General features: G+C 42.4%; 3 protein-coding genes across 3 annotated transcripts; all 3 read left to right on the top strand.

The window, feature by feature from the left end:
• The first annotated feature begins 1,470 nt into the window (after positions 1 to 1,470).
• On the top strand, positions 1,471 to 6,315 carry capns1a (calpain, small subunit 1 a). The gene is made up of 11 exons (XM_076019963.1): positions 1,471 to 1,623; positions 2,452 to 2,502; positions 2,637 to 2,673; positions 2,758 to 2,850; positions 2,960 to 3,017; positions 3,121 to 3,185; positions 3,614 to 3,682; positions 4,019 to 4,097; positions 4,378 to 4,494; positions 5,765 to 5,823; positions 5,949 to 6,315. Exons 2-11 carry the CDS (start codon positions 2,462 to 2,464, stop codon positions 5,973 to 5,975), a joined length of 645 nt encoding a protein of 214 aa, XP_075876078.1. The 5' UTR covers positions 1,471 to 1,623; positions 2,452 to 2,461; the 3' UTR covers positions 5,976 to 6,315.
• Positions 6,316 to 7,968: 1,653 nt separating this feature from the next.
• On the top strand, positions 7,969 to 11,845 carry LOC142884400 (uncharacterized). Its single transcript, XM_076019962.1, has 4 exons — positions 7,969 to 8,126; positions 8,804 to 9,003; positions 9,346 to 9,765; positions 10,835 to 11,845. Exons 2-4 carry the CDS (start codon positions 8,877 to 8,879, stop codon positions 11,260 to 11,262), a joined length of 975 nt encoding a protein of 324 aa, XP_075876077.1. The 5' UTR covers positions 7,969 to 8,126; positions 8,804 to 8,876; the 3' UTR covers positions 11,263 to 11,845.
• A 6,954-nt stretch (positions 11,846 to 18,799) lies between these two features.
• Positions 18,800 to 23,149, top strand: dlb (deltaB). Its single transcript, XM_076019961.1, has 7 exons — positions 18,800 to 19,053; positions 19,176 to 19,415; positions 19,571 to 19,628; positions 19,707 to 19,964; positions 20,590 to 20,951; positions 21,164 to 21,380; positions 21,626 to 23,149. The coding sequence occupies exons 1-7, from the start codon at positions 19,003 to 19,005 to the stop codon at positions 22,339 to 22,341; spliced, it is 1,902 nt and encodes a 633-aa protein (XP_075876076.1). The 5' UTR covers positions 18,800 to 19,002; the 3' UTR covers positions 22,342 to 23,149.
• Positions 23,150 to 23,782: the final 633 nt, after the last annotated feature.

The following is a 23,782-nucleotide window of genomic DNA, read 5'->3' as shown; positions in this document are numbered from 1 at the left end:
TTGTTTGTTTGAAATATTGTTATATTGCTCTTTTGAACGTGACAGACAACTACAATTACACAAACAAGGACAGTGTATTGCTTAGACAGACGGCAGTGTTTTGTGCTTGGTTTGCATCATTCTCGTCGATGAAAATTGCTTGGAAATGATGTGGTGTATAATGGTTAGAATATTACAACAGGTTATAAACTCGTGTAGCTGTAATGCCTACAACAACTGTTCAGAAGACGCAACGTCGCAATGATTCGGTGGAAATGGCAAAGGACGAAGTAAACACGCTGCAGCGCTAGTTTATTGATGTGGGAAAACACAAATAGTCGCTGAACTGGGGCGCTCGTATGTGTTCAGGAAAAACACCAATATGAAATGCATAACAGACATTGACAATAACGTAGCAAACGTTCAACACTTTTATTACTTTGTCTTTCATCGAGGTTACTTATTGGGTTCCATTCCGTCATTTTACAATCTCATGTATTTGTAATAGTAGTATGTAAGACCGCCTCTAAATAAACGACTGACGTTGCCGGAAAGTGGTTCGTCCGGCGTGTCGGGTCGCGCTTGAAAGTTACACAGTGCAGTCACAGCCGGCACAACCCCCCTCACGCTGCCGAGGCGGCACCATTGATCCTATTAATCGTTTATCTACCGCTTTACTGAGTTTGGAATCATAATTTTATGGTCAAAAAGTTACCTAGAGCTGCTTTAAGTCAAAGAAACTGGACGCACCTACTGGTTTGCAAATACCCACTTGCAGGCCTATGGAAAATGGTTTCATGATTCCATCTTGAGTTTCAGGTTTGTTTTTAAACTGGAAGATTTCATATTTGATGTGTGCGTTACCGGAGGTGAGTGATGATCAGACTGCAGCGTCCGACCCATTGCCCAATCACAACTTTATAGCCATTTTACTTGAAATTTGACAAAAATGGACATAATGGCTTGCTTATTTGCTTTTTTAAGCAAACGATTCAGACCAAGCAAAATTATTTTCTTACCAGAGTGTGAAGGAGTGAATTCTCTGCTCTTTTCTGGATTGACAAACAGTCAGTTTCTTTTTTTTATTGGTCTGCTTGCAACCACTTTTTTTTTTTTTTTTTGAACCGGAAGCTCCGTTTATCTTTTTCATGGATCTTTTGATAGTCAACAATCACGTCTAGTCTCTTTAGCGCCCCTAGTGGTAGACAATTTGTCCTTCCCAGGCCACTGAATCAGTTAAAACTCCTGCTAACATCCATTCTATTGCCATCATGTCACCATTGAGGCATAGCCCCGAAAAACGAGCACGGCGTGCATATTACATTTTCACAATAGTTTACTAAACCAAAAAATAAATAAAAATGCTAAATAAAAAAAAGTACAGGTATTAATCACGAGATGGTTATCAGAAAGTATTTTGTTGTTATTATTATTGTTATCCTTGTTATTGCGAGAGAGAAAAAAAATCGCGAGTGTTTTATTTCAAGGCTTGCGCTTTGAGCCCGGAAACAGGAGGCCAGTGTTATTTTGCATACCCCTGAAGTTTGGGCGTGTTTCATTTCCTATGCTGCTGAGTTACTTTCTGTACGCAGCCGACCAGCACAGTGTCACACTGTGAACTTCATCCAAGTGCTGTTTCTTAAGGTAAATAAAACTTCGTTCGGCTCGTCCGTGTGAAACACGGGCCCCCCCGTGAATGTCGATCACAGTAATCCAAAGGTTTGGACATTTTTACGGGATCATTTTGGATTTGACGAAGCCCATCGCAGCTGTCATTACTCATTCCGAGCTTTGCTAGCGTTACTGCTATCGTAGCTGTTCGTGGCCGTCGTTAGCTCCTTTTAGTTTACATCGGTGTTGTCAGTCGGATGCAGGGCTTTTACCAAAATAGCAAAATGTATCTGCGAGTAATTCCGTTCCTATTTTATAATGCCTGTTATTCTTCCTGTGTAACCGGAACCTTCGTGCGAATACAGCTGCGTCCTAGCATGTGTGCACGGTTAACAGCCCATCAAGTTGTTCACGGAATGCGAATGTCGTCCGTCGTTTTTTAGCCCATGTACTTTTGAATTTACGCGTCACAACGCCATTTGAACCGTACGATACTGTGCGAACACGTTGTGTTTCGTGACCCTGTTTTTGTATTTTCCTTTAACGGTAGAAGTGGGTGTGACGGCGTCTTCGAAGACGGGCCTTAAAGTAATAATACGCGTTGGGAAAACTGCATTGTGATAGCAGAGTTTCATATTGTGACAACATTTCCAACGCCGCCTTTAACGCGAATAGAAGCCATATTTATCATAACATGAGATATAATGCAAAGTGGGTTATCGAATACTCGAAGCAATAAGTTTGCTTTGATGACTGCCCTTGCATGTGTGCCTGTTCGTCTATTTAGAGGAAAACAAAGTTATTGTAAAGTGAGCTTGAAACACTGACACTTATTCTAATAGTCCTTTGCTCCATTCACAGTGAAAAGAAAATGTTGAAGGGACTGCTCCGAGGCATCATCAGTGCTGTTGGGTAAGAATGTGTAAAACAAAACAAAACAAAAGCATTTCATCAGCCAAGATGGTGGTATATGTTGTGATTTCTTTGGGCTTTAAAATTGTTTTCTCTCTCTCTCTCTCTCGCTCTCTCTCTCTCCCTCTTTGCAGTGACATTGACCCATCCCAGTTTTTGCCCACTGATCCTGTGAGAGTCGCTTCCTGCCTGTAATCGCCAACTGTCTGGCCGTGACTGTCCTGCTAACTCTGGCTTTATTGTGCTGTCTTGTAGCCCCCGCAACGCAGACCGGCTGTGTACGCGGAGCAGCATGAGAGTGACGAGGAGAGACAGTTCCGCCAAGTCTTCAAACAGCTTGCTGGGGATGTAGGTGTCGCCGCTACTGTCGCTCCCTCACCCATGTTCCCCATGTTCCATTCATCACGCACTTATTCCGTCTCTCCGGCTCGGCCGCGTTTCTGCTTTTGTCGTACAGGACATGGAAGTGAGCCCAACGGAGCTGATGAACATCCTGAACAGAATCATTGGAAAGCGTAAGACGTGTTTGCTTGACTCACATTTCACAGTTGAAACACAGTTGTTTCTTTAATCGTTTCGTGGAGCTTACAGGACTTTGGGGGTGTCCTTGTGTTTCAGACGGTGACCTGAAAACAGATGGTTTCAGCATTGAGTCGTGCAGAAGCATGGTGGCGGTCATGGATGTATCCTTTGTTTCGTTGGGTGCGTTGGGTGGTAGTGACAGGCCTCCACGAACAGCAAAAACAAGCGCGTTAAAGGTCAAAGGAATGTGCTGCAAGCAGACTCCTCCCACACCCAGCACCACACCCACCACAACTTGTTTTACCAACTTGCATTAACTGTCTTGTTTGCGCTAGTCCAGGCAGGAAGAAGACTTTTTTTTCAGTCAGTCCCAACCTTTGAAAATGCACGGTGACATTGTAAACTTAAAAATGGAGCTAAAATGGAGTTATTTTATGAAAAAGAAAAATCCAAAATCCAGAAAGGTTAATGCAACAGAAGAAGAAGCTCTACTGAAAACTCCTTGGCCAAACACGACATGCTTGCGGTTGAGTGCTACTGTTTGTCAAAACTTGAGTCACAGTGTCCACAGTTCTCAACGTTGTTTCAGAGTGACAGCACCGGGAAGCTCGGCTTTCATGAATTCAAACACCTTTGGAACAACATAAAGAAATGGCAGGCAAGTACATCAGACCTGCAGCCTCTTGAGGCCTGCATTCTCCATTCGTTTCTGTTACAAATTACTTTGGCTGATAATTGTTTTCAACAAAAAAAAATAACAGGCACTCTTAAATTAGGGTAAAGCAACATAATTTGAAATTAACATCAGAATTTTTTTTCCTGGAAGAGCACAGCCATACAAGAAAAACACCAGTAGCCAGTGTTACTCCCAACATTGCAATATTTATTTATTTTTTGTCGGTTTCTCATGCATTTGCTTTTGTAGTTTGGCCATTTGTTTGATATTTACTTGACTCTTGCCAGCCCGCCATCAGTTGTCACTGTTGTTTTTCAGGGTGTCTACAAAAGCTATGACTCAGATGGATCTGGTGTCATTAGTGCTGATGAGTTGCCCAATGCTTTTAGAGCTGCTGGTGAGTTTTTAGCCTTTTCCCCTTCAGTGGGTTCCCCTCCAAAGTGTGAACAACTCCCGATGAGGAACATGAGCCTTTAATTAAAAAACAAACAAAAAAAACAACAACTGAAAAACTGAATGAAGTGATTATTTATTTCATTTTAGAATCTTGAAGGCTCCGCGTGAAGTCATATAGGTTCTGTTTTGTTGGCTTTCAGTCAGTTATTATCATATTAATGATATATGTTGTGTTGATCAGCCTTCCTCATGTCTCCCTGTTGTGTACTGAAATCCTTCAGGCTTCCCCCTCAATGATCAGCTGTTCAAGATGATCATTCGCAGATACAGTGATGAGGATGGCAACATGGACTTCGACAACTACGTTGGCTGCCTTGTGAGGCTGGATGCCATGTGTCGTAAGTTTAATCAATTGGCCCAATTTTTGATTGCATTACACTGAATTAGTTTCACATGGCTGCTTCATCTGCAGTGTTTGATGTAGGGAGACACGACTTCAGTGCTAAAAAAAAAAAAAAAAAAAGTGGCACAAACTAGTCTGAACAGCAACTTTGTGTACAATTTCATCAACTGCAGTCCATGTATAACTGTCCTGGCATCCAATGGCATCCAAGTTATTTGCAATACAAGGTCTCAGTTTCTGCTGAAGTCTCCACAAACACTAGAATCGGGCTATCACAGTGTCATTTTCTTCACAATAAAAACAAGCCAGGTCTATTTCACTGTCTGTGTTCCACAATCATGTTGCTTCACAGAAGAAACCAAATGACTTGCGTAATCATTGTCTGGTGCGGTTGAGGTTTTTGGTGGTGGTGAAAGAGTGTTAGGTGTCAGGACAAAGCTTTGATTCTATATATTTATGGTCACGTATGTAATTATATAACACATTAAAGTTAAGTGGATAAAAACAGTCGCTTCTACTACAAAGCTCCAACTAAATCTCCTTATTTTGACTCTCTTCTACTGTTCAGACCAGATTAATGTCTTCATCAAAACTGTATTACTTTTATTTGGATTTTAATTCCCAATTTAAAGGGGCAACAAGCGATTGTCATCATTGTCATATGACATTGTCATGTGGATCTCCGCCTCCTCCCGCTCATCAGAACAGCTGCACCACCACCACCACCCTTAAAATAATGAGAAGCAACCGCTTGCTTTTTTGCAAACGAGATGGCAGGAAACAGCACTGAACGTTGCAACGAAGGCGACCCTCTGGTTTACCCTGTAGGGACCTGCACCACAAGCTAAAGAAATTATTACACACAATTTTTGCTAACGTCGTATGTCCAGCGTGTTAACCCCACATGTACACTTAAAATTGTCACTCGACATGTTCCTTTCTCGTCAGCGAGCGTTTGATGCATTGCATCCGAGACCAGACAGGGGGCAGAGTGATGGGGATGAGAGGAGGCGGGGCTCCGAAGCCTCTTGGTTTTGCATTCCCCGGCTGTGCATTCTGGTGGTGAAAAAGAAAATCTCTTATAGCCACTTCAATTCTATGCTGTTGTGCTGTTTTATACCAAACCAATCCAAGCCAGATGTGGCAACCTACAGAAGTAGGTTACCATTTAGTGAGCATGTTGAGGATGTGTGTGGCATGTGTACGTGGCCCTTTGCACCCCTGTTTCAGATCAACTTTACGCGTCAATTCTTTGTCTAATCCAGGTGCCTTCAAAACTCTGGACAAGGACAACAATGGGACCATCAAAGTCAACGTTCAGGAGGTAATTTAATCTCATTGGTTGTAAACAGTGACATCACATTTAGACAAAAATAATATTACTCTGGTCATGGTGACAGTCTGTTTTCAGTGAGAAAGCCATTGTTCTTTCTTTCTGTGTCTTTTCAGTGGCTTCAGTTGACCATGTACTCTTGAGCATCACAAGTCGCTGTCCTGCTCATCACGCCAAAACCACTCCTGACTTCCGTCTACATGTTAAAAAAACAAAACGAAACAAAAGAATCCCTTCAGTTACTCAGCAGTCGTATTGTGTGTGCATATTTAGAAATCATGATTGCATTACAGGATTTCTTTTATGGAGTTTTCACTGCTCCACTAAATGTACAAGACTGAGTCACCAAAGCAGAAATCTGCACCCGCAAATGCATCATTGGAAGCACTTCAAATGCATATTGCCAGCTGTGTACAGCCAGCACTGTCGCTTGCCTTAGTTGCCCCGACTCTTGCTCACTCCCTTGTGTTAAAACATCACTCACTTGTTTGGAAACAAGACATAGGTTAGAGATATATGTGATTCATTTTTGCTGGTCTGTCGCTTTATAAAATCATTTTGGGTTTAAACAAAAGATTGTTGCCGCTGCTCACAGAAGTAGTGGTTGACATAGCCAGGCTGACATTTCTGACTTTGTTTTACAGATTTTACCGCGGTTGGTGAATATGATCTAATGTAAATGACCATTTATGCGTCCAAAATTATTGTTTGCAGGTCTAGAATGGCTATGTCTCAATCTCATTTTTTTTTTACCTTTAAAATAACCATGAAACAGATTTTGAAAGAGTTTATTAATAGATATTTCAAAGAAGTACAAGGATTCTTCCTTGTAATGAAGCAGGGAAAAATACAATGAGCGAGTTACTGATGGATTATATTTACGTCAACATTTTTTTTTTTTTACAAATAGATGGGTTGCTCACGACACCTTTTTTATTTTTATTTTTTCACATCTGACGCAAGAACTGCACATATTAGAGTTTTCAGAGTTGATGCAGCAAAAGAAAAATCATTCTTTAAAACAGATTAATTGCCATGGTCACTTTTCCTCTCGCTGTGGTACACCTGAGTTGCAAAAAAACAAAACACTACTGTACCTATGGTTGTATAACGGCACTTGAGCAAATTTTCCCTTAGCGACTTTATTACCATCACCTTTGCATTATGTCCCACTTAAAACACAGGTAAGCATTGTTTAATTTGGCACTTCCTTTTTTTTTTAAATCTGCCAGGCTAAACACACATTTAACTTTTTTACTGTCCTCAGAAATGTGCGGATGTGATTGTCTGCTTGATTGAAGTTGCAGACGCTGCTGTTGTACTTGTGTGGGCAGTGAATGCTTCCGGTGTGCATGTTGGCACATATACTGCAAGGATTAGAAAAGTTAAACCTGAGGTCTAACCTGTCTCAGTTTATTAGGCCACTTCCAAATTAGAAAATTAAAAGTCTTGGCATTATGGTACAGTTTTGTAGCAGCATGCAAACAACGGTTAAAGGATTAGTAAAGCCCATTCGTAATCACGTAACCCATGTTAAATGCTCAATGTTCCACTTTACGTTAGCATTATTTACAGTTTATGATAGCTGTTTCTTATCCTTGGTCTTCCATATACCTTTCGGAAAATGCACAATATACAAATCATGTAAAACATGTATGATGCCACTAATGCATGTAGCCACAAGCAATGTTGTCATTATGGGAATTTATCCATGTAGTTAATGCCTTGGCCATTAATTGTTGCAGAACAAGCTTGTTGAAATAAACACCTGTGCCATATTTGGAATAAATAAGTATAACAATAATAATTAACAATCAACGCGTGTCTTTTAATTTATGCAATCAATGTTGTTTGTCTTGTAACTAAGATCCTTATGATTTTATATCCCCGGCACTGTTTATTCACGGACGCCTACTCCTTTACTAGCAGATTAGGACCTCACTTTCCCGCGAGTGTTGTTAAAATAAACGCATTACGAGAAAATGTGTGCTCTTCAAAATAAGAGTGCGTTAATGAGATCGGAAATTATAATGTGAATTATTTTAAATCCAAACATGATAACTAATCAGGGCGGGGGGCAATGTCGTATGCAATATGATGTGCTCAGGGTAATATTCTGGTGTCGGACAAGAGAAATGAAGGAGTTTTCAGAAGTCAGCAGCGAGATAACCAGCTGTACCGGATGTTGTCTGTGACGCTGATTTGGCAAACGCTAGCTTGATGATTGCTATCTTAGCCATAAGGTAGTTTATCATTTTGTTTCTGGATAGAATCCTAACTTCGCCGAGTACACGGTAAGTTCACCAAATCAGTAGTTTTCAATGTAGTTGAACCGTTTTCTTGGATGGACGTAAACAAGCTATTTGCGCTAACGGCGTTTTAGCAAACGTCTTGCAGCATAAAGCTAACGCAGTGTTTCTTGCGTTGCATTCGACTGTAACGAGCAATGAATATATAACTTAGAACACAAACAAGAAGAGGTAGCTTGGCCGAACATTCTAATGCAATTGCATGTGGCGGCATTCACCACACTTTAGCTGAAGTCTGTCGATATAGCTAGCTAACTGCCGCGTGTTTAGGTTAACTAATGTAAAGCCACCGTCCATTGTTCACTCTGCACTGGTGTTGTTAAGATCGTGTTAAAGTGCCTTGCTCAAAAACGTGAGAGGGCTCTTTTTTAAAATAAATAAATAAATAAATAAATAAATACCTACGTTTTCGTCGCAAGTTAAAGGTGTTGATCATACTAGTCAACTCAATTATTTGATGAGCTAATCAACCGACTACACTCGCACATAATACTCGTGTGTATGGGGAGAGTCTCCTGAAGCGCTTCATAAAACCTATTTTTGTACCCCATCTCCCAAAAATGTTACATCATTTTAATAACAACCTTTAGCGTTTGACCAATTTGACAAATATTGCTAATCGCGACTGTCCTTTTAACTAGTCTCTTGGCATAACTTGGCAGGCGCATCCGGTGGAGCCCATACACCAAACTAAGCTCCAAAGCTGCAGGAAACGAACCAAAACGTGCGTGGAGGATGTCTTCGCCAATGTACTACAACCACGAGGGCTCGACCCGCTTCAAGAAGAGGAAAGCCCGATTCTCGTACAGTGAAGTTCACAGATTGTTGGATGAAGTGAGGAAGCATCGCAGGATTGTTGTGGGTACGTGTCCAAGTCTCTCTCCTGTTTATTCCGTGTCTCGTCCTCCGAATGAGACACACATGTAGTCATTCAGGTTTTTTCTTTTATAATAATGATTATGAAAGATGTGATTTTATTCATTTATTATTTTTTTAAACTTATTTTGAAATGTTTCATCCATAGAATTATTGTCTCTAAACAAGTACTTCAATTTCATTGAGTGTGTGACTTAATTGAACTGACCTTTTTCTTGAAATTAGACAAAAAGTGTTTTGACTCCAGAACAAAAAAAAATATATATTTTTTTTCCCCTCCCATTTCTCGCCCCCCCCCCCCCCCCCCCTCCTCGTCCTCCTCCTCCAGGTAAGTTTAATCGTGGCGTACCAACAGACAGGAAGAAGCGCACGTGGGCAGAGATTACGGCCCGTGTCAATGATATTGGGGAGTGCCAGCGTGAAGTCATCGAGGTCATCAAGAAATGGTCGGACCTGAAATGTGACACCAAGAGGAAAGTGGCGGCCATGAGGTCGGGGTCGGTGCCCAACAGAGGTCTCAACTCGCGTCTTGCAAAAGACCTCAATCCAACCGAGAAAGTAGTGCTCACAATTCTGGAGATGGGTAATACAGACAGTAGCACCACCAGTGACTTTGGCCCAATTGAAAATGACGACGATGTACCCGAGGAGGAAGAGGAGGAGGAGGAGGAGGAGGAGGAAATGGAAGAGGACGACATGATTGGACTGCAGAATTCGCCGAACGGCACTTTCGACTCGACGTCCATCAGTAAGTCCTCCTGGGATTAGCTGGTCCTCAGAAGACTGACTAGTGGCCTTCCCAGTCCCCTGCTTGAATTCACCTCACAAATACAAAAGGCCAAACCAACAAAGACACAACTTTATGTTTGTGTACAGTGCCAGTATACCATTAACCTTTACAGCGTTGATTTGATGGGTTTAGTCAGATTGTAACGACATTGACTATATTGGTAGGATATCAAAATATTATTTGCAAAGCACTAAATCACATATTTTATTTTATTTATGTATTTATTTCGAACATGTAAGGAAGGAAAGAAAATAAAAGGATACAAAACCAAAACACACAAAAGAAAATTTAAAAAATAGGATAAGTAAGCAAACACCAGTGAAATATACAAGAGAATAATATTATTCATGTTCGAAAAGGGGTAGGAGGACGTATAAACTTATATATACCTACCCCTAAACTCATATAGAGATGTCTCAAAGTACTTTGCGCTGTCAAAAGGAAAACCAGCTTATATCTCCAAAGCAAGTGTGAGGCTCCACACCTCCAACACCTCAACAGCTCCACCACCTGGCAGGGAAAGACACAGGAACTGCAGCAGCATATTGTCAGTGCAGCACTGAGTGAGTAAATGGACAAAATAAGGAGTTCATGTAGTGACAAAGAACAGAAGGAAATTGAGAGATGCTCCAGTTGCACTTTTTAAAATACAAAAAAAACTATTTAAAAAAAAAATATTTCTCTGATGAAAAAAAGTCCTAAAATCCACCCCTTATTGATAAACACTAAGCAGTTTTCAGATTCAGCTCGGCCAGTCCTCAAAATATTATTTGATTGATCTAATCACATTACTGAGGCATGTTTATTGGGGTTACTTTTATACAGTACCTAAGAAACAAACGCTTAGTCATGAAATCAAAGAAATTTCCAGCCTTCAATAAATGGTCAAGTTTTAGGAGGAAGTTTTGGTTTGCCTCACTCAGTTCCTCACTCAGACATTGACATCGTACTTGCACCTGCTTGATTGTTGGTCCATTTTTGAAAAACAGAAACCCTAATGAACTTTCACTTTTCTGTTTGTCGCAAGACGCCGACACTGCGTTTGGAGACTCCGACGAGGATCAAAAGGACGACTTGCCTCCTTCCGCTCCGTCGTCCAAACCGACTGAAGACAGAAAAGAAAGCCGGCGCCAGGAGCGACCGCACACCTCCGCCGGCGCCTCGCCGCTGTGCTCCCTGCCGGGAGGTCAGAGTTCACGCGGCGCCAGAGATAGCATCCTGCAGAGTGCGTCGCTGAGCGTTCAGGAGCAGCACACCACCAACATGCTGCTGGAGACGGTGTCGCGCTCGCTGGAGCTGCTGTCCGAGTCGGTGCAGCAGCTGGCCGAGACGCAGCAGGAGTTTGTGCGCGAGTCGCTGCAGCTCCAGCGGGACATGGTGCAGGTTCTCAGAGACTTCACGGGGGGCGCTATCGCGCTCATGCATGACAAGCTGAACGGGCGGCCGTCGTTATAGCGCCGAGGCTGAGTTGTATCACCGACAGTGCACACGGCCTTCGGGTGCATGGAGCGTAAAAGCTTCCCGGCGTTCCATCCCTCTCACTGCTCTACTTTTTAATAGGACTGAGAAGAGTTTCTGTGGTTATATTTTAAAATTGTATTTAAAATGTTATAACGGAAGGTATGTATGTCTCGCGTCACATTAAAAATGGAAGAGGAAAAATATTACTCATAACTAAAGAACATGGAGATTTTGTTTGCTACTGAAAATGAGGCTAGTACTACTAATGACTTTAGCAAAAAGTGGTTTTGCTTTCACGTCCTTTTAATGTTGACAAAAACAAAGTTAGTCGGGCAAATCCATGTGTGATTTTCTACAAGTTATAGTTGCATCAACAAGAACTGTACTGGCAAATGGATTTACGCTCTTGACCATCATATGGTCCACATGTGTGCAAAGTAGATTTTTTGAAAATTACTGTACCAGAAAGATTTGTAATGAGCCTGGATTTACAAGTAGTTGTTTTTTTTACACTGCAAACATTATCTGTTGAGGATGTAAATTTGTTTTCTTTTAAATAAAATCCATATTCATAAGATTTTTGGTTTATTACTGTATTACCTGTTCAAAGCTCAAATCGTCCCTTATTGATTAGAACGTGTTATTGTAATGACTAAACCATAGTGAGGCCTCTTCTGTGGACTTCATTTTATATATATATATTTATACTGTATGTATGTATGTGTATATATATATGTATATACATGTACTACCCGAAAAATTTGAATATCAAGTAAAAGTTGTTTTATTTTGGCAATTTAACATAAAAGATGAAACCAACAAATTTTATTGAGCCTTTACACGCAAACTGACATCTCAAGCAGTTCCTTGTTGTAACTTTGCGGATTAAGATTTTCAGCTTATTAAAACCACAAACCCTCAAACTAATTTTCTAGTTTGAGTTTTTTTTTTAAGCTGCAAGACCTGATCAACAAAATCCAAAGAAATAAAAACTTGAAATATTTGGATTTGCATATCATTCGTTTATATAATATGTCAAATTCACCTTTTAAGTTGAATTGCAGAAATACAACAACCTACTCAGGATATTCTCATTTTCTGGGTAGTACCTGTATTTTTTAGTTCACAAGTCAAAGTCAAAATCTGGATATTGTGACAATTTAAAAAAGCAAAGATACAATATTTTCTTAATTCATTAGAAAATGTTTCAAGCAGTTTATGAAAAATACAAAAATAAAAAACATGTTTTTTTTCAGAAGAAAAAGTGTAGTAGTTCTCACAGTCCTGGACAGAGCTGTTAGGACGGAATGCCACGATTCTCATTTGTATCTCTTTTACCTTGACCAAGCAGCAAAGGAAAGCAAAGTCTTATTTCTTTATTATGACCTTTGATGCATCTTCTCAGGTTTTTGTTGCTATATTGTGCCACATTTTTTGTCTTCTTTTTAAAGGAAGCCTCTAAAATCTACCAGACTTTGCACCTCAGAAGATGTCTGCTACATTCTACTTTCAAATGAGCGCTACAAGCATATTCGTTGCTGCAGGTGACTTCCAGGAAGCATTTACAGTATAGTTCCAAAATTAATTCCAAATTTCTTTTGCAGGAACGTAAAAATAACAGTAGGGGGCTCTGCTGTGTAAATTGAGGACCGAGAGCTCTCGTTGACTGATGGAGCTCGGGATATCAGTTAGTACATATGGTGCTGTCTAAACAATGTTTCCCCATTAAGTGCTCATAACTATGTTATAGACGTAAACCTGAGGATTGTTGTCAATTTAACGAGGTTAGGAGCCTTTTTTGTTTGTTTGTTTGTTTCCCAGTGAACCAGTTTTGACTGCGCTCTCATTTCTCAGTTCCTCAATTTCAAAATTGTCAATCCTATTTGAAACTTTGTAGATTAAAATGAAATGAAAACGCTCATTTAACATAAAAACGATGCATATGTCAGTATTTTCTATCTCTTTTTTTTGTTGCATGATCTCAACTGGATTGATTGCCGCATCCGTGACTCTATTCTTCACCACACACACACACACACACACACACACACATACACACACACACACACACACACACACACACACACACACACACACACACACTGAAAGAGCGGGCTGAGTTAAATCAAGTTGCATTGTTACTGTGAAGCCCCTTCTGCCTCGGTCAGCCAGACAGCTGCCGGGGCGGCCTGGCGTGCCGCAGCAGGGAGACGGGGGGGTCGGGGGAGAAGGAGGAGGAGGAGGAGGGGGGGGGGCGCGGTGGGCTCCAGCAGTGGTCGCTCAGCAGTCTGCTCGGGTTTCCGTCTTTACACGAAGGCAGTGGGGGGCATCGGGGGGCCTGCTTTTTCCCCTGGCAGAGTCCTGAATAGACAGCTGTATTCACATTGTTATCCCGCCTTTCACCTTCAGTTCTTCACGGGGCCTTAAACCTGAGATTTAAGTCCCTCTCAAACAGCCACCATTCAAACAGAGGCCCGTAAAACAGCATTCTACTGCATTCTGAGCCCCCGACGCCACTTTTAGACTGCAGAACCTTCCCTGTTTTCCTCTGGAATGGAGTAATTACCATACTCACCGATCTGAATTTGTTCCCCATCATTCATCTATTCTTATTTTAATTTTCAAAATAGATTTTGGTTGTGTAAATGAAACATACGCATGGGTTCAATTTTAGGTTTTAACATACATTTTGTACTTCTACGTTAGTCCGTAGGTTGACATCTGGCAGTTTAAAATGCACACATGCGCGCGCGCACACACACACACACACACACACACACTGAAATTTCAGAGGGGGTGAAAAATCTATCTATCGATCGGTCGCTCTGCATGTCTATATGTAAACCTCCGCCCCTCATTGCCCCAGTTGACCCCTGACCCCTTTCCTTTTCTTCAGTTTTCACCCCCACCTGTTCTCATTCCCCCAGTCCTCCCAGTTCCTTCTTTCATCTCCCATCTGCCAGTGAAGCTGCAGCAGGACAGAGTGTGTGGGGGCTGCACGGAGGATATACAGCTTTAAAGAAAGGAGGGGCTAAATAATTATCATACTGATTTCTGTGAACCAACAATAGAGCGATTATAAATTTGTTGCTCAGTGTGACGTTGTAGTTTTGTTCACCTCATCAGTTGTTCTGAGAGGGATTCGTAACGTGGTCAGTGACTCGTTCGTTCCCTCTGTCACCTGAATTTTGTCAGGCAGTAAGTAAATATTGTGTGAGAAGACAGGCAAAAAAAGACTTTCTGAAAATTTTAAGGTGCCACACAACTTAAAATTCTGGAGATGTGTTGAGCTCTTTCTTCAACACAGCAGGACATGCCTCTTGTGTGCCATGAAAGAAAGAAATTCTTCACGAAAGCTTTCAATGGAGGATGAAATACCGTCAGTAGAAACTGTTTTGCCTTTAAAGATTTTGTGAAAATGTTCACAAATGACATGTGTTTGAAGTCAAACTTTTGTTTCTTAAAGAAACAATGTGTTTGGGTTTGTTTGTGCTACATTTAAGGGGAATAAAGAAAGCTAAGGAAAAGGAACTATAGAGAAGATGTACTCTGTATTTCAAAACACTGACTGAACAGCAGGTTTTACAGTCACAGCCTATCTGAGTATCAGACCACTTATAAGCACCATAAGCACTGTAAGTCCCGACACCACCATTCAGCCCATGCATTCATCTCATCTGTAATGCGTTGCGGCCAGTGCCTTTGTCCAACATAACAGCACACAAGCATCCTCATGAGATCTAATCGAGTCGTCCAAAGAGCATGTGTGAATTTGAGACACGCACACAAACACACATTAGCATACACACACATCGCACATCAGAGGAGCCAGACACCAGGTCCACACCCCCCATTGTCTCCGAGTGAGACAGCAGGTCAGAGCTGCAGAAGTGTCCACAACAGCCTGGGCCGCTCTCTCCCCTGAGGGCCTGCCTGAGTCAGATTTGCAACACCACCACCACCACCACCTCTTTTCTTTCTCAAAGTGTCCTCAGGGAGAGGATCTCCAAGCTGTGAGGAAGCAGCGCGGGCCGTAGACGAGGCAGATGCTGGCCACTCAGACTAATGGGAGGTCTTGGGGGTGGATGACATGACTCCCTTTTTGGTTCCCATGCCCCGTGGCATGCTCGTGTCACACTCCCGCAAGGTAATACTAGCGATAGTCGTGGTCGCACTGTCCATCTGCTCGGCTGACACAAAGGCGCATAATGTTCGCCCTCTCTGGAGGCACACAGCAGGTACTAAGTGTAGTTAAACACCTACGCGTACAGGCTACTCAAATTGAAGTGTGATGTATTTCTCAAAGAATCAAAAGGGAATTGCATACAATTTATTCTCTGGAATTGCGTAACATTTTCTTCAAGTTTGTGGGGTTGCTACTCCAGCGTGTGTGTTTGTTTGTGTGTGTGCAATTGAGAGAGAGAAGCTTTCTGCTTCAATTGAAGACTTTTTCAGCCAGTGGAAAAGCACATTTGAGCACAGCATTTGACCAAAGCTGGATCTAGTGCAATGATAAACTAGCCAAAGCACTTGGCCTAATAAAGTGGGAAAGGGTTTTGGAGATGATGGCCAAAAAGTGAGCCAAAGGACATAAGCAGTACACGTGAATGATGAGGCAGGTTCAACTTACATTGAACAATCAGAGGTTTGATATTTTGAAAATGAGGGCCGACTTGTATTAATGAATGGCCAGCACACATGCAAGGGAGTGTGTTCGATTAAAAATTACGTCCAATGTATAATAATACAATAGACTCTATAGACTGAGACAGTCTGCTGAGCTGATCCTATATACATATATATATATATATATATATATATATATATATATATGTATGTATATCACAGTATACTGTATCAGTGTTTGTTTGTCATACAACAATGAGATTTTGCCTATGAAAGCTACACCATAGACGCTATTCAAGAATACATACAATAGACTCTATAGACTGAGACAGTCTGCTGAGCTGATCCTATATACATATATATATATATATATATATATATATATATATATATATATATATGTATATATATATATATATATATATGTATGTATATCACAGTATACTGTATCAGTGTTTGTTTGTCATACAACAATGAGATTTTGCCTATGAAAGCTACACCATAGACGCTATTCAAGAATACATACAATAGACTCTATAGACTGAGACAGTCTGCTGAGCTGATCCTATATACATATATATATATATATATATATATATATATATATATATATATGTATATATATATATATATATATGTATGTATATCACAGTATACTGTATCAGTGTTTGTTTGTCATACAACAATGAGATTTTGCCTATGAAAGCTACACCATAGACGCTATTCAAGAATACATACAATAGACTCTATAGACTGAGACAGTCTGCTGAGCTGATCCTATATACATATATATATACATATATATATATATATACATATATATATATATATATATATATATATATATATACATATATATGTATGTATATCACAGTATACTGTATCAGTGTTTGTTTGTCATACAACAATGAGATTTTGCCTATGAAACCTACACCATAGACGCTATTCAAGAACTGCCCTCAGGTGCCGTTGGCAAGTTCAATACACTGTGCTAATTTATTCACTCACTGATTTGATTATCTATGTTGTTTGTAGGAATTTACGCGTCTAAATGAGTGCTGCTTGTTTGTTTGATGATAAATACCAGAGTTGTGGGCAAACAAATAAAACCCCAACAAACACTCCTCAAAATACCAGGGGTGTCCCAGGTGTTGCTGAGTGACAAAACCCACCACAAGGTACCACTAAACTATTTGCATGCATTTACACTGAAAAATATCAAGCTTTCAGAATGACTCTGACAATATTCTACCTTTCGAAGACAAACTTAAGAAATATTGGAGATTTGCAAACACAAAAAGTTTTTATTTATTTATTTATTTTAAGAGGCACAACTGTTGTCGCTGTATGATGTACAATCCAGTAGTTTCTTGTGAGTAGACTGACAAGGGGCTTCTTACAATCAGAGCCACCATGTCCGGAGTTGGACTGATCTTCATGTTTGGCATCAAGCTTTGTCAGGTGTTGTGTGATGCTGAAAGACAGACAGCAGAGCAGGCACACGTCACTTTAGAACAGCGTGTGTCCTCCGTTGTTTGTTCTGCAGGGTGAAGGTATACACACTGGGGGCACTTCAGGCACGCGTCTTTTGCTCTCAGCTCATTAGAATACGAATAAGAACCCCGCCCCCTTCCGACCAGCACAACGCAGGACTTGGCATTAAATATGCAGGATTTTCTTATATGCAGCAGATGAACCTTAAACTAGATATTTGTTTATGTACTGGTAATTACGTCCATAGATTTTACACCTCGGTGATTATATATCACCATCAACATCGATGTCAGTGTTTGTCAAAGGCGACTAATCATTCCTTTAGGCAAACTAGTCCCAAACAAATTATTTGTTTGGGAAATTTCCCCTTTTAGTGGAAATTTCGATTAACACTTGCGACTCCTCAAATCATCACGCAAGAAAGACTGTGATGGAAACGGTTAAGGTGTGTTTACGCGCATCGACAGGTGCGGTCCTTCTCAAGGGGCGGCGGTTCCTGTGTGTGTGTGCGCGCGTGTGTGAGTGCGTGCCGGGATGGGGGTGGGTGGCGGTGAGACGCTCCCGGAGCACAATAGCGGTGTTTGGAGGCCCACACTGCCGACCATGTGCCGTTGATTATCATACAGCTGTTCGCATGAGGTCCAGACAAAAGCAACATGATAGCCCAACTCTCCCCGACTCGACACTCCCCCCCCCCATGCGCACGACCCCCTCCTCAACCCAAGCGCAGGGAGGCCTGGCTGTTCGCTGGGCGCACAATGGGCCCTGATCCGGGACCTGCCCACTCTTTTTGTCACCCCACACGCGTCAGAGCAATTATACTGTCGGTTGTAAAGAAGGACGGGCCACGCGCTGTTCTTCCCCGCTTCCTACTGATCTTTATGCATTATTGGACAACGCAAAAAAAACAACTGTGACATAACTTGATGTATGGTCGTAAAATGGTTTAAATGCACGTTTGATCCTTCGTAGAAAAATAAATAAATAATCAACCCCTGAGAAATTTTAAAACCCTCGCCTGAAATCTGACATTTAAATACACAGTTTGACTGCGATAACGACTGATTCATAAAGAAAATAGAAAAAACAAAATCTACATTATATACCAACATTGAATGTTGTATTTTGTGCTGTTTTTGGAGAGGATTCAGTTCGTCTCATGTTTGAGTCGATTCAGCCTCCACCAAAATAATTTCCACATTTCTTGGTAAAAAGAAAAATCGATTCACTCGCACGCACATCCTACACCAGCTTCATATGCACGCGCTGAACCCTCGACCAGGTGCATCGTGGGTTCCCCAAATCCCCAAACGAGCTGCTCCTCCCCTGAGGTCTGTTCAGACTCCACCTCTTCGCCTGTGACGCGCTGCATCAGTGGGTATAAAAGCGCTCCGCGTCTTCGCACCAGAATCAAAACGAGGGGAGTCAAGGACCAACCCAGGGACGTACAGGAGCCTCGTGCGGAACAAGAAGACGGATTTAACAGCCACCAACAAATGGTGAAGTTGGTATTACTTTCTTAACTTTTTCAAGTAGCCTTTTCGATCCCGGATTATTTTACGCACGACAAATGCGGACACTAATTTAGAGCTGTGGGGGAAAAACAGTGAAGAAATGGCACATCTGGTCACGAGATACCTCCTGGCGTTGGCCTTGGTTAATGTGGTAAGTTGGCTTTTAGTTTTTTTTTTTTCCTTTTTTTTCCCTTTTGGAATCAACCCCCCACCCCCTATAATTTACTTGAACCCAACGCGTCTGATAAACACGGTTCTTGTCTGATGTTTCAGGTTCTCTCGTCCGGCGTGTTTGAGCTGAAAATCCACTCGTACCACACGGCTCAGCGCATCTGCAGGAGACACCGAGACTGTCACATATTCTTCAGAATCTGCCTCAAGCACCCGGAAGACGTGATCTCAGCGGAGCCGCCATGCACCTTCGGCACGGGGCAGACCAACGTCATCAGGGCCGATCACACCTCCATCTCCAGCAGCGCGCCCATCAGAGTGCCCTTTCACTTCAAGTGGCCGGTAAGTCAACGCCACACAAAACCACGCGCGGTAGAATTTGGTGGGATTACAACACCGGTTCACTTTTCGTGAATAATTGTCCTTTCACTCTTTCTGAAAATGAGAAGTCAATAAACGGAACGAGATGCTGACCGTGTTTGCTTCTCTCCTCGCAGGGAACCTTCTCGTTAATAATCGAAGCCTGGAACGCGGAATCTCCAACGGAATACACAGGTAGGTTTCCGCCTGTCTCCCCATCTCGCATGCGAGGCACGGATTCGCTCTTGAACGACTGAGTTCTTTTCTCAACAGACAACCAAAACAACCTGGTGAGTCGCCTGGCCACGAGGAGAAGGCTGGCCATCGGCGAGGACTGGTCCCAGGACGTGCACTTCGGCGAGCAGAGCGAGCTGCGCTACTCCTACCACGTCTTCTGCGACGAGTATTACTTCGGAGACGGCTGCGCTGATTACTGCCGGCCGAGGGACGACACGCTCGGACACTACACCTGCGATGAGGAGGGCAACCGCATTTGTCTGGAGGGCTGGAAAGGAAACTACTGCTCTGAACGTAAGGGTCCATTTACACATCGCTAACGTGGTCTTGAGCAAGGGTCTCAAAAGTTGGCTCATTAAATGAAGATTGAAAAGTCATTTAAAATGGAAAAAAAACATCGTTTTGCTTGTTCAAAAAAAGTCAGAACAGATTGGACGAACAATGAACACACAATCACAGACTTCAGCATTGTAATGATAGGATTTGTGGTTTCGAGACATATATAGTGAGATATAGAATCATTCCTTTCCTGGAGTGTGACTGCAGGATGTCTGCCCTTTGTCATTAATGAGGAAAAGTGGTGGCCCCCAATTGCACTGCAACTCATTTGTCAAGGTGAAAAATGAGTTGCATCTTTGTGTGTTTGACGAAGTGAGATAAGAGAAGACATTTCTCCCCAGCAGCGTGCCTGCCAGCTGCCTGGCTTAATACTTAACAAACAGTGAAGTCTGGAACAGGGTTGGGGTCAGACAGGGGGCCCAATGTGTGTGTGTGTGTGTGTGTGTGTGTGTGTGTGTGTGTGTGTGTGTGTGTGTGTGTGTGTGTGTGTGTGTGTGTGTGTGTGTGTGTGGTTGAGAGAGTGTGTGAGAGGGCGTGCCCATTATAATCAAACACCCTCCCTCTTCCTTCTGTTCTCCAGCCATCTGCTCGGCGGACTGCAGTGAGAAGCACGGCTACTGCGAGGCCCCGGGGGGCTGTACATGTCGCATGGGCTGGCAGGGCCCCTCCTGCAATGAATGCGTCCGCTACCCAGGTTGCCTCCACGGAACGTGCAGCCAGCCGTGGCAGTGCAACTGCCAGGAGGGTTGGGGGGGCCTCTTCTGCGACCAAGACCTCAACTACTGCACCAATCACAAGCCCTGCGCCAACGGGGCCACCTGCACCAACACGGGTCAGGGCAGCTACACCTGCGCGTGCAGGCCGGGCTTTGGGGGCACCAACTGTGAGCTGGAGACCAACGAATGCGACAGCAACCCCTGCAAGAACGGAGGCAGTTGCAACGTGAGTGAAAGTAACCAGATACAAACAAAGAGACAAATGCAAAAAAAACCCATGGTAAATAGAATTTAGGAGAAAAAAATACAATGTATTTTTTAAACCCAGCAGGTATAGAAATGGAAGGCATAACTTTCTAGTCAGGAATTGGAAATTTGCCCAACTTGGGTTTGATGGATCTCCTTATTAATTTAAAGATGTTTGTCATCCCCTCACAGGACCTGGAGAACGACTACTCGTGCACCTGCCCGCAAGGTTTTTACGGGAAGAACTGCGAGATCATTGCCATGACCTGCGCCGACGGCCCGTGTTTCAATGGTGGCACCTGTGTGGAAACCATGACTGGAGGCTACACTTGCCGCTGCCCGCCCAGCTACACCGGCTCCAACTGCGAGAAGAAGCTGGACCGCTGCAGCAACAAGCCCTGTCTGAACGGTGAGTTGGGTCGAACGCCCTTTCTTTGGTGACACCTGGTGGCCGTGTTGCGGTTCTGCAGTTTCTTGGTTAGAATCGGAAATGATCGTCACAGTTTTAAAAGTCATGTCTTTTTTTTTTTTCGCACCTTGGCATCTCGCACAAAATTACAAGTGTGAGGGTGTTAAACGCCTTAACACTCCAGTTGCCTCTGATCTCTGAAATGCTGACTGGAGTTTTGTTGCTCCCCCCTCCCCGACCTGCAGGTGGCGAATGTCTGGACCTCGGCCAAAGTGTCTTGTGCCGCTGTCAGGCAGGGTTCACCGGTGCCAACTGCCAGATTAACATCGACGACTGCGCCTCAACACCCTGCCAGAACGCCGGAACCTGCCAAGATGGTGTGAATGATTACACCTGCTCTTGCACCTTAGGCTACACGGGCAAGAACTGCAGCGTGCGCTCCGACGCCTGTGGCGCCCGCCCTTGTCAGAACGGCGGCACTTGTTTCACCCACTTCACAGGGCCAGTGTGCCAATGTCCCAAAGGCTTCATGGGGCCGAGCTGCGAGTTCACACTCCAGCCCAGTTTCAAGCCAGCTCTGCGCCAGATCTCCCAGCCCTCCTCCACCACTCTGACCGTCTCCTTAATTCTAGCTGTCCTGGCACTGGTTCTGGTGGCGGCCATCATTTTCTTGAGGAGGAGAAGGAGACTGCAGGGGAGGAAGCAACTGAACGACAGCGCAGTCTACAACGACTTGGAGACGGTGAACAACCTCGGAGGAAGCGAAAGAGATTCCTTCCTCGGTCCAAACAGCCTGTTCAAGATGAGCAACAGCACGGCCCGCCTCAGCCTCACCCTATGCAACGAAGGGAGACCAGGGTACAGGCAAAACCCCGTGGAGAGCAGTGTGGCCAGAGGCGAGCGCCAGGACTTTATCTGGAGGGATGAGTCCAGCCTCGGCCTGGGGTCTGGCCTGAGATGAAACTAAGAAGACACAGACTTTCATCCGGGCGCAGAAGAATTTTAGCACTTGTTGCTCCTCTCTCTTAATGCACAACTTAAAGGGGGGCAAATCCATGAGTTGAAAGCCTCTCTGCTCAGGCTGATTTATAATTTACCAATAAGAATATAGGAGGTGTTTTGATGAAAATGACTTTACAAAGATTATTGAAAAGTATATGGGGCAAAGCTCTTTCATGTCTAAGACCCAAAGAAACAGATATTGCTGTCTACTTTTCAGGACCTACAACACAAACCAAATACAGGAAGTCATAATACTCTGACCAACTTGAAATAACTCCCTCCAAAATATCACTTGTTTGGATGTTTTTTTTCCCTTCAAAAAGTTTTCTTTGTTTAATTGTTTTTCATTTTTTTTAAATCTCAAATTTTATTTTGCTTTTCAATCTTCCTTTTGACATTATTTCCTTATTGTGCGTACCATCATTTTTATTCTTCGTATTATTTATTTATTATAAACCCAATGGCTTCACTTAGATTGTAGCACATGGAGAGATATATTTATATGATTCTGAATGAAGACCGATTCATGATTTTCTGTGTGGATGATGCGTGGTCTGGGAAGTCTCGAAAGATATCCAAAACATACTAATGTGTATGAAAATAGTTTGTTTCATCACATTGTAATGAACGGTTGCTTTACTTCTGATCACAACTCATCCATGTGCCATTTTGTTTTCATGCCAAAGTTTTTGTTATGTTCAATAATTTAGCTCATATTATTTATTTTTTATCATGTGATTGTGATGTGGATTAAAAGGTTTGCTTCACTCCGAGTTTGTGTTCTGAATCTATTTATAAAGACAAAGTAATAGCCAGGCTACTCAGGATACTATAAAATGTATTCCTATGCCAAAAGCATTAGAAAGCATGCGAGATTGCTTTTTACTGAAGTTGCTAGTTTTGTTAAACAAATAGCAAAAACACAACATTTTATCTATCCAATCTATTAAAAAGAGTATCTTCACATAGATTAAATTTAGAATTGATAAGAAATGTTTCTGATCTGTTGTTGTGCTCAGGAGCCCAGTGGTGACAGTAACAAGTGAAGTATGTATGGCCCTGCGTAAAGACCTTTATCAAATTTGTAAAATCTAAATGCTAAAGTCCTAATAATTGTAACATTCACAAAGATGTAAAATTTGACCTCTGCATTTGACCCTTCCCTGAGGGAGCAGTGAGCAGCAGCAGTGCTGTGAAGTTATATTAACAATATTACGAGAACTTGACTCACATACAGTGAAGCCACCCACAAACACACAAACAAACAAATAAACAAAATAAATAAATAAATCCCTTCTTCTATTTTCTAGTGGCCATTTGTCAAAAATATACAACAATTAACTAAACTTCAAAGAATTTAAATAAAAGAGCCACTTGCACCGTGGGCTTAGGCAAGCAGA

Source organism: Nelusetta ayraudi, unplaced genomic scaffold (genome assembly GCF_046127955.1).
Source record: "Nelusetta ayraudi isolate G7.1 ecotype Tasmania unplaced genomic scaffold, CSIRO-AGI_Nayr_v1 ptg000011l, whole genome shotgun sequence".
Classification (NCBI taxonomy): Eukaryota; Metazoa; Chordata; class Actinopteri; order Tetraodontiformes; family Monacanthidae; genus Nelusetta; species Nelusetta ayraudi.
Note: the sequence above shows the minus strand (reverse complement) of the source record. Positions and strands in the feature narration are given on the sequence as shown.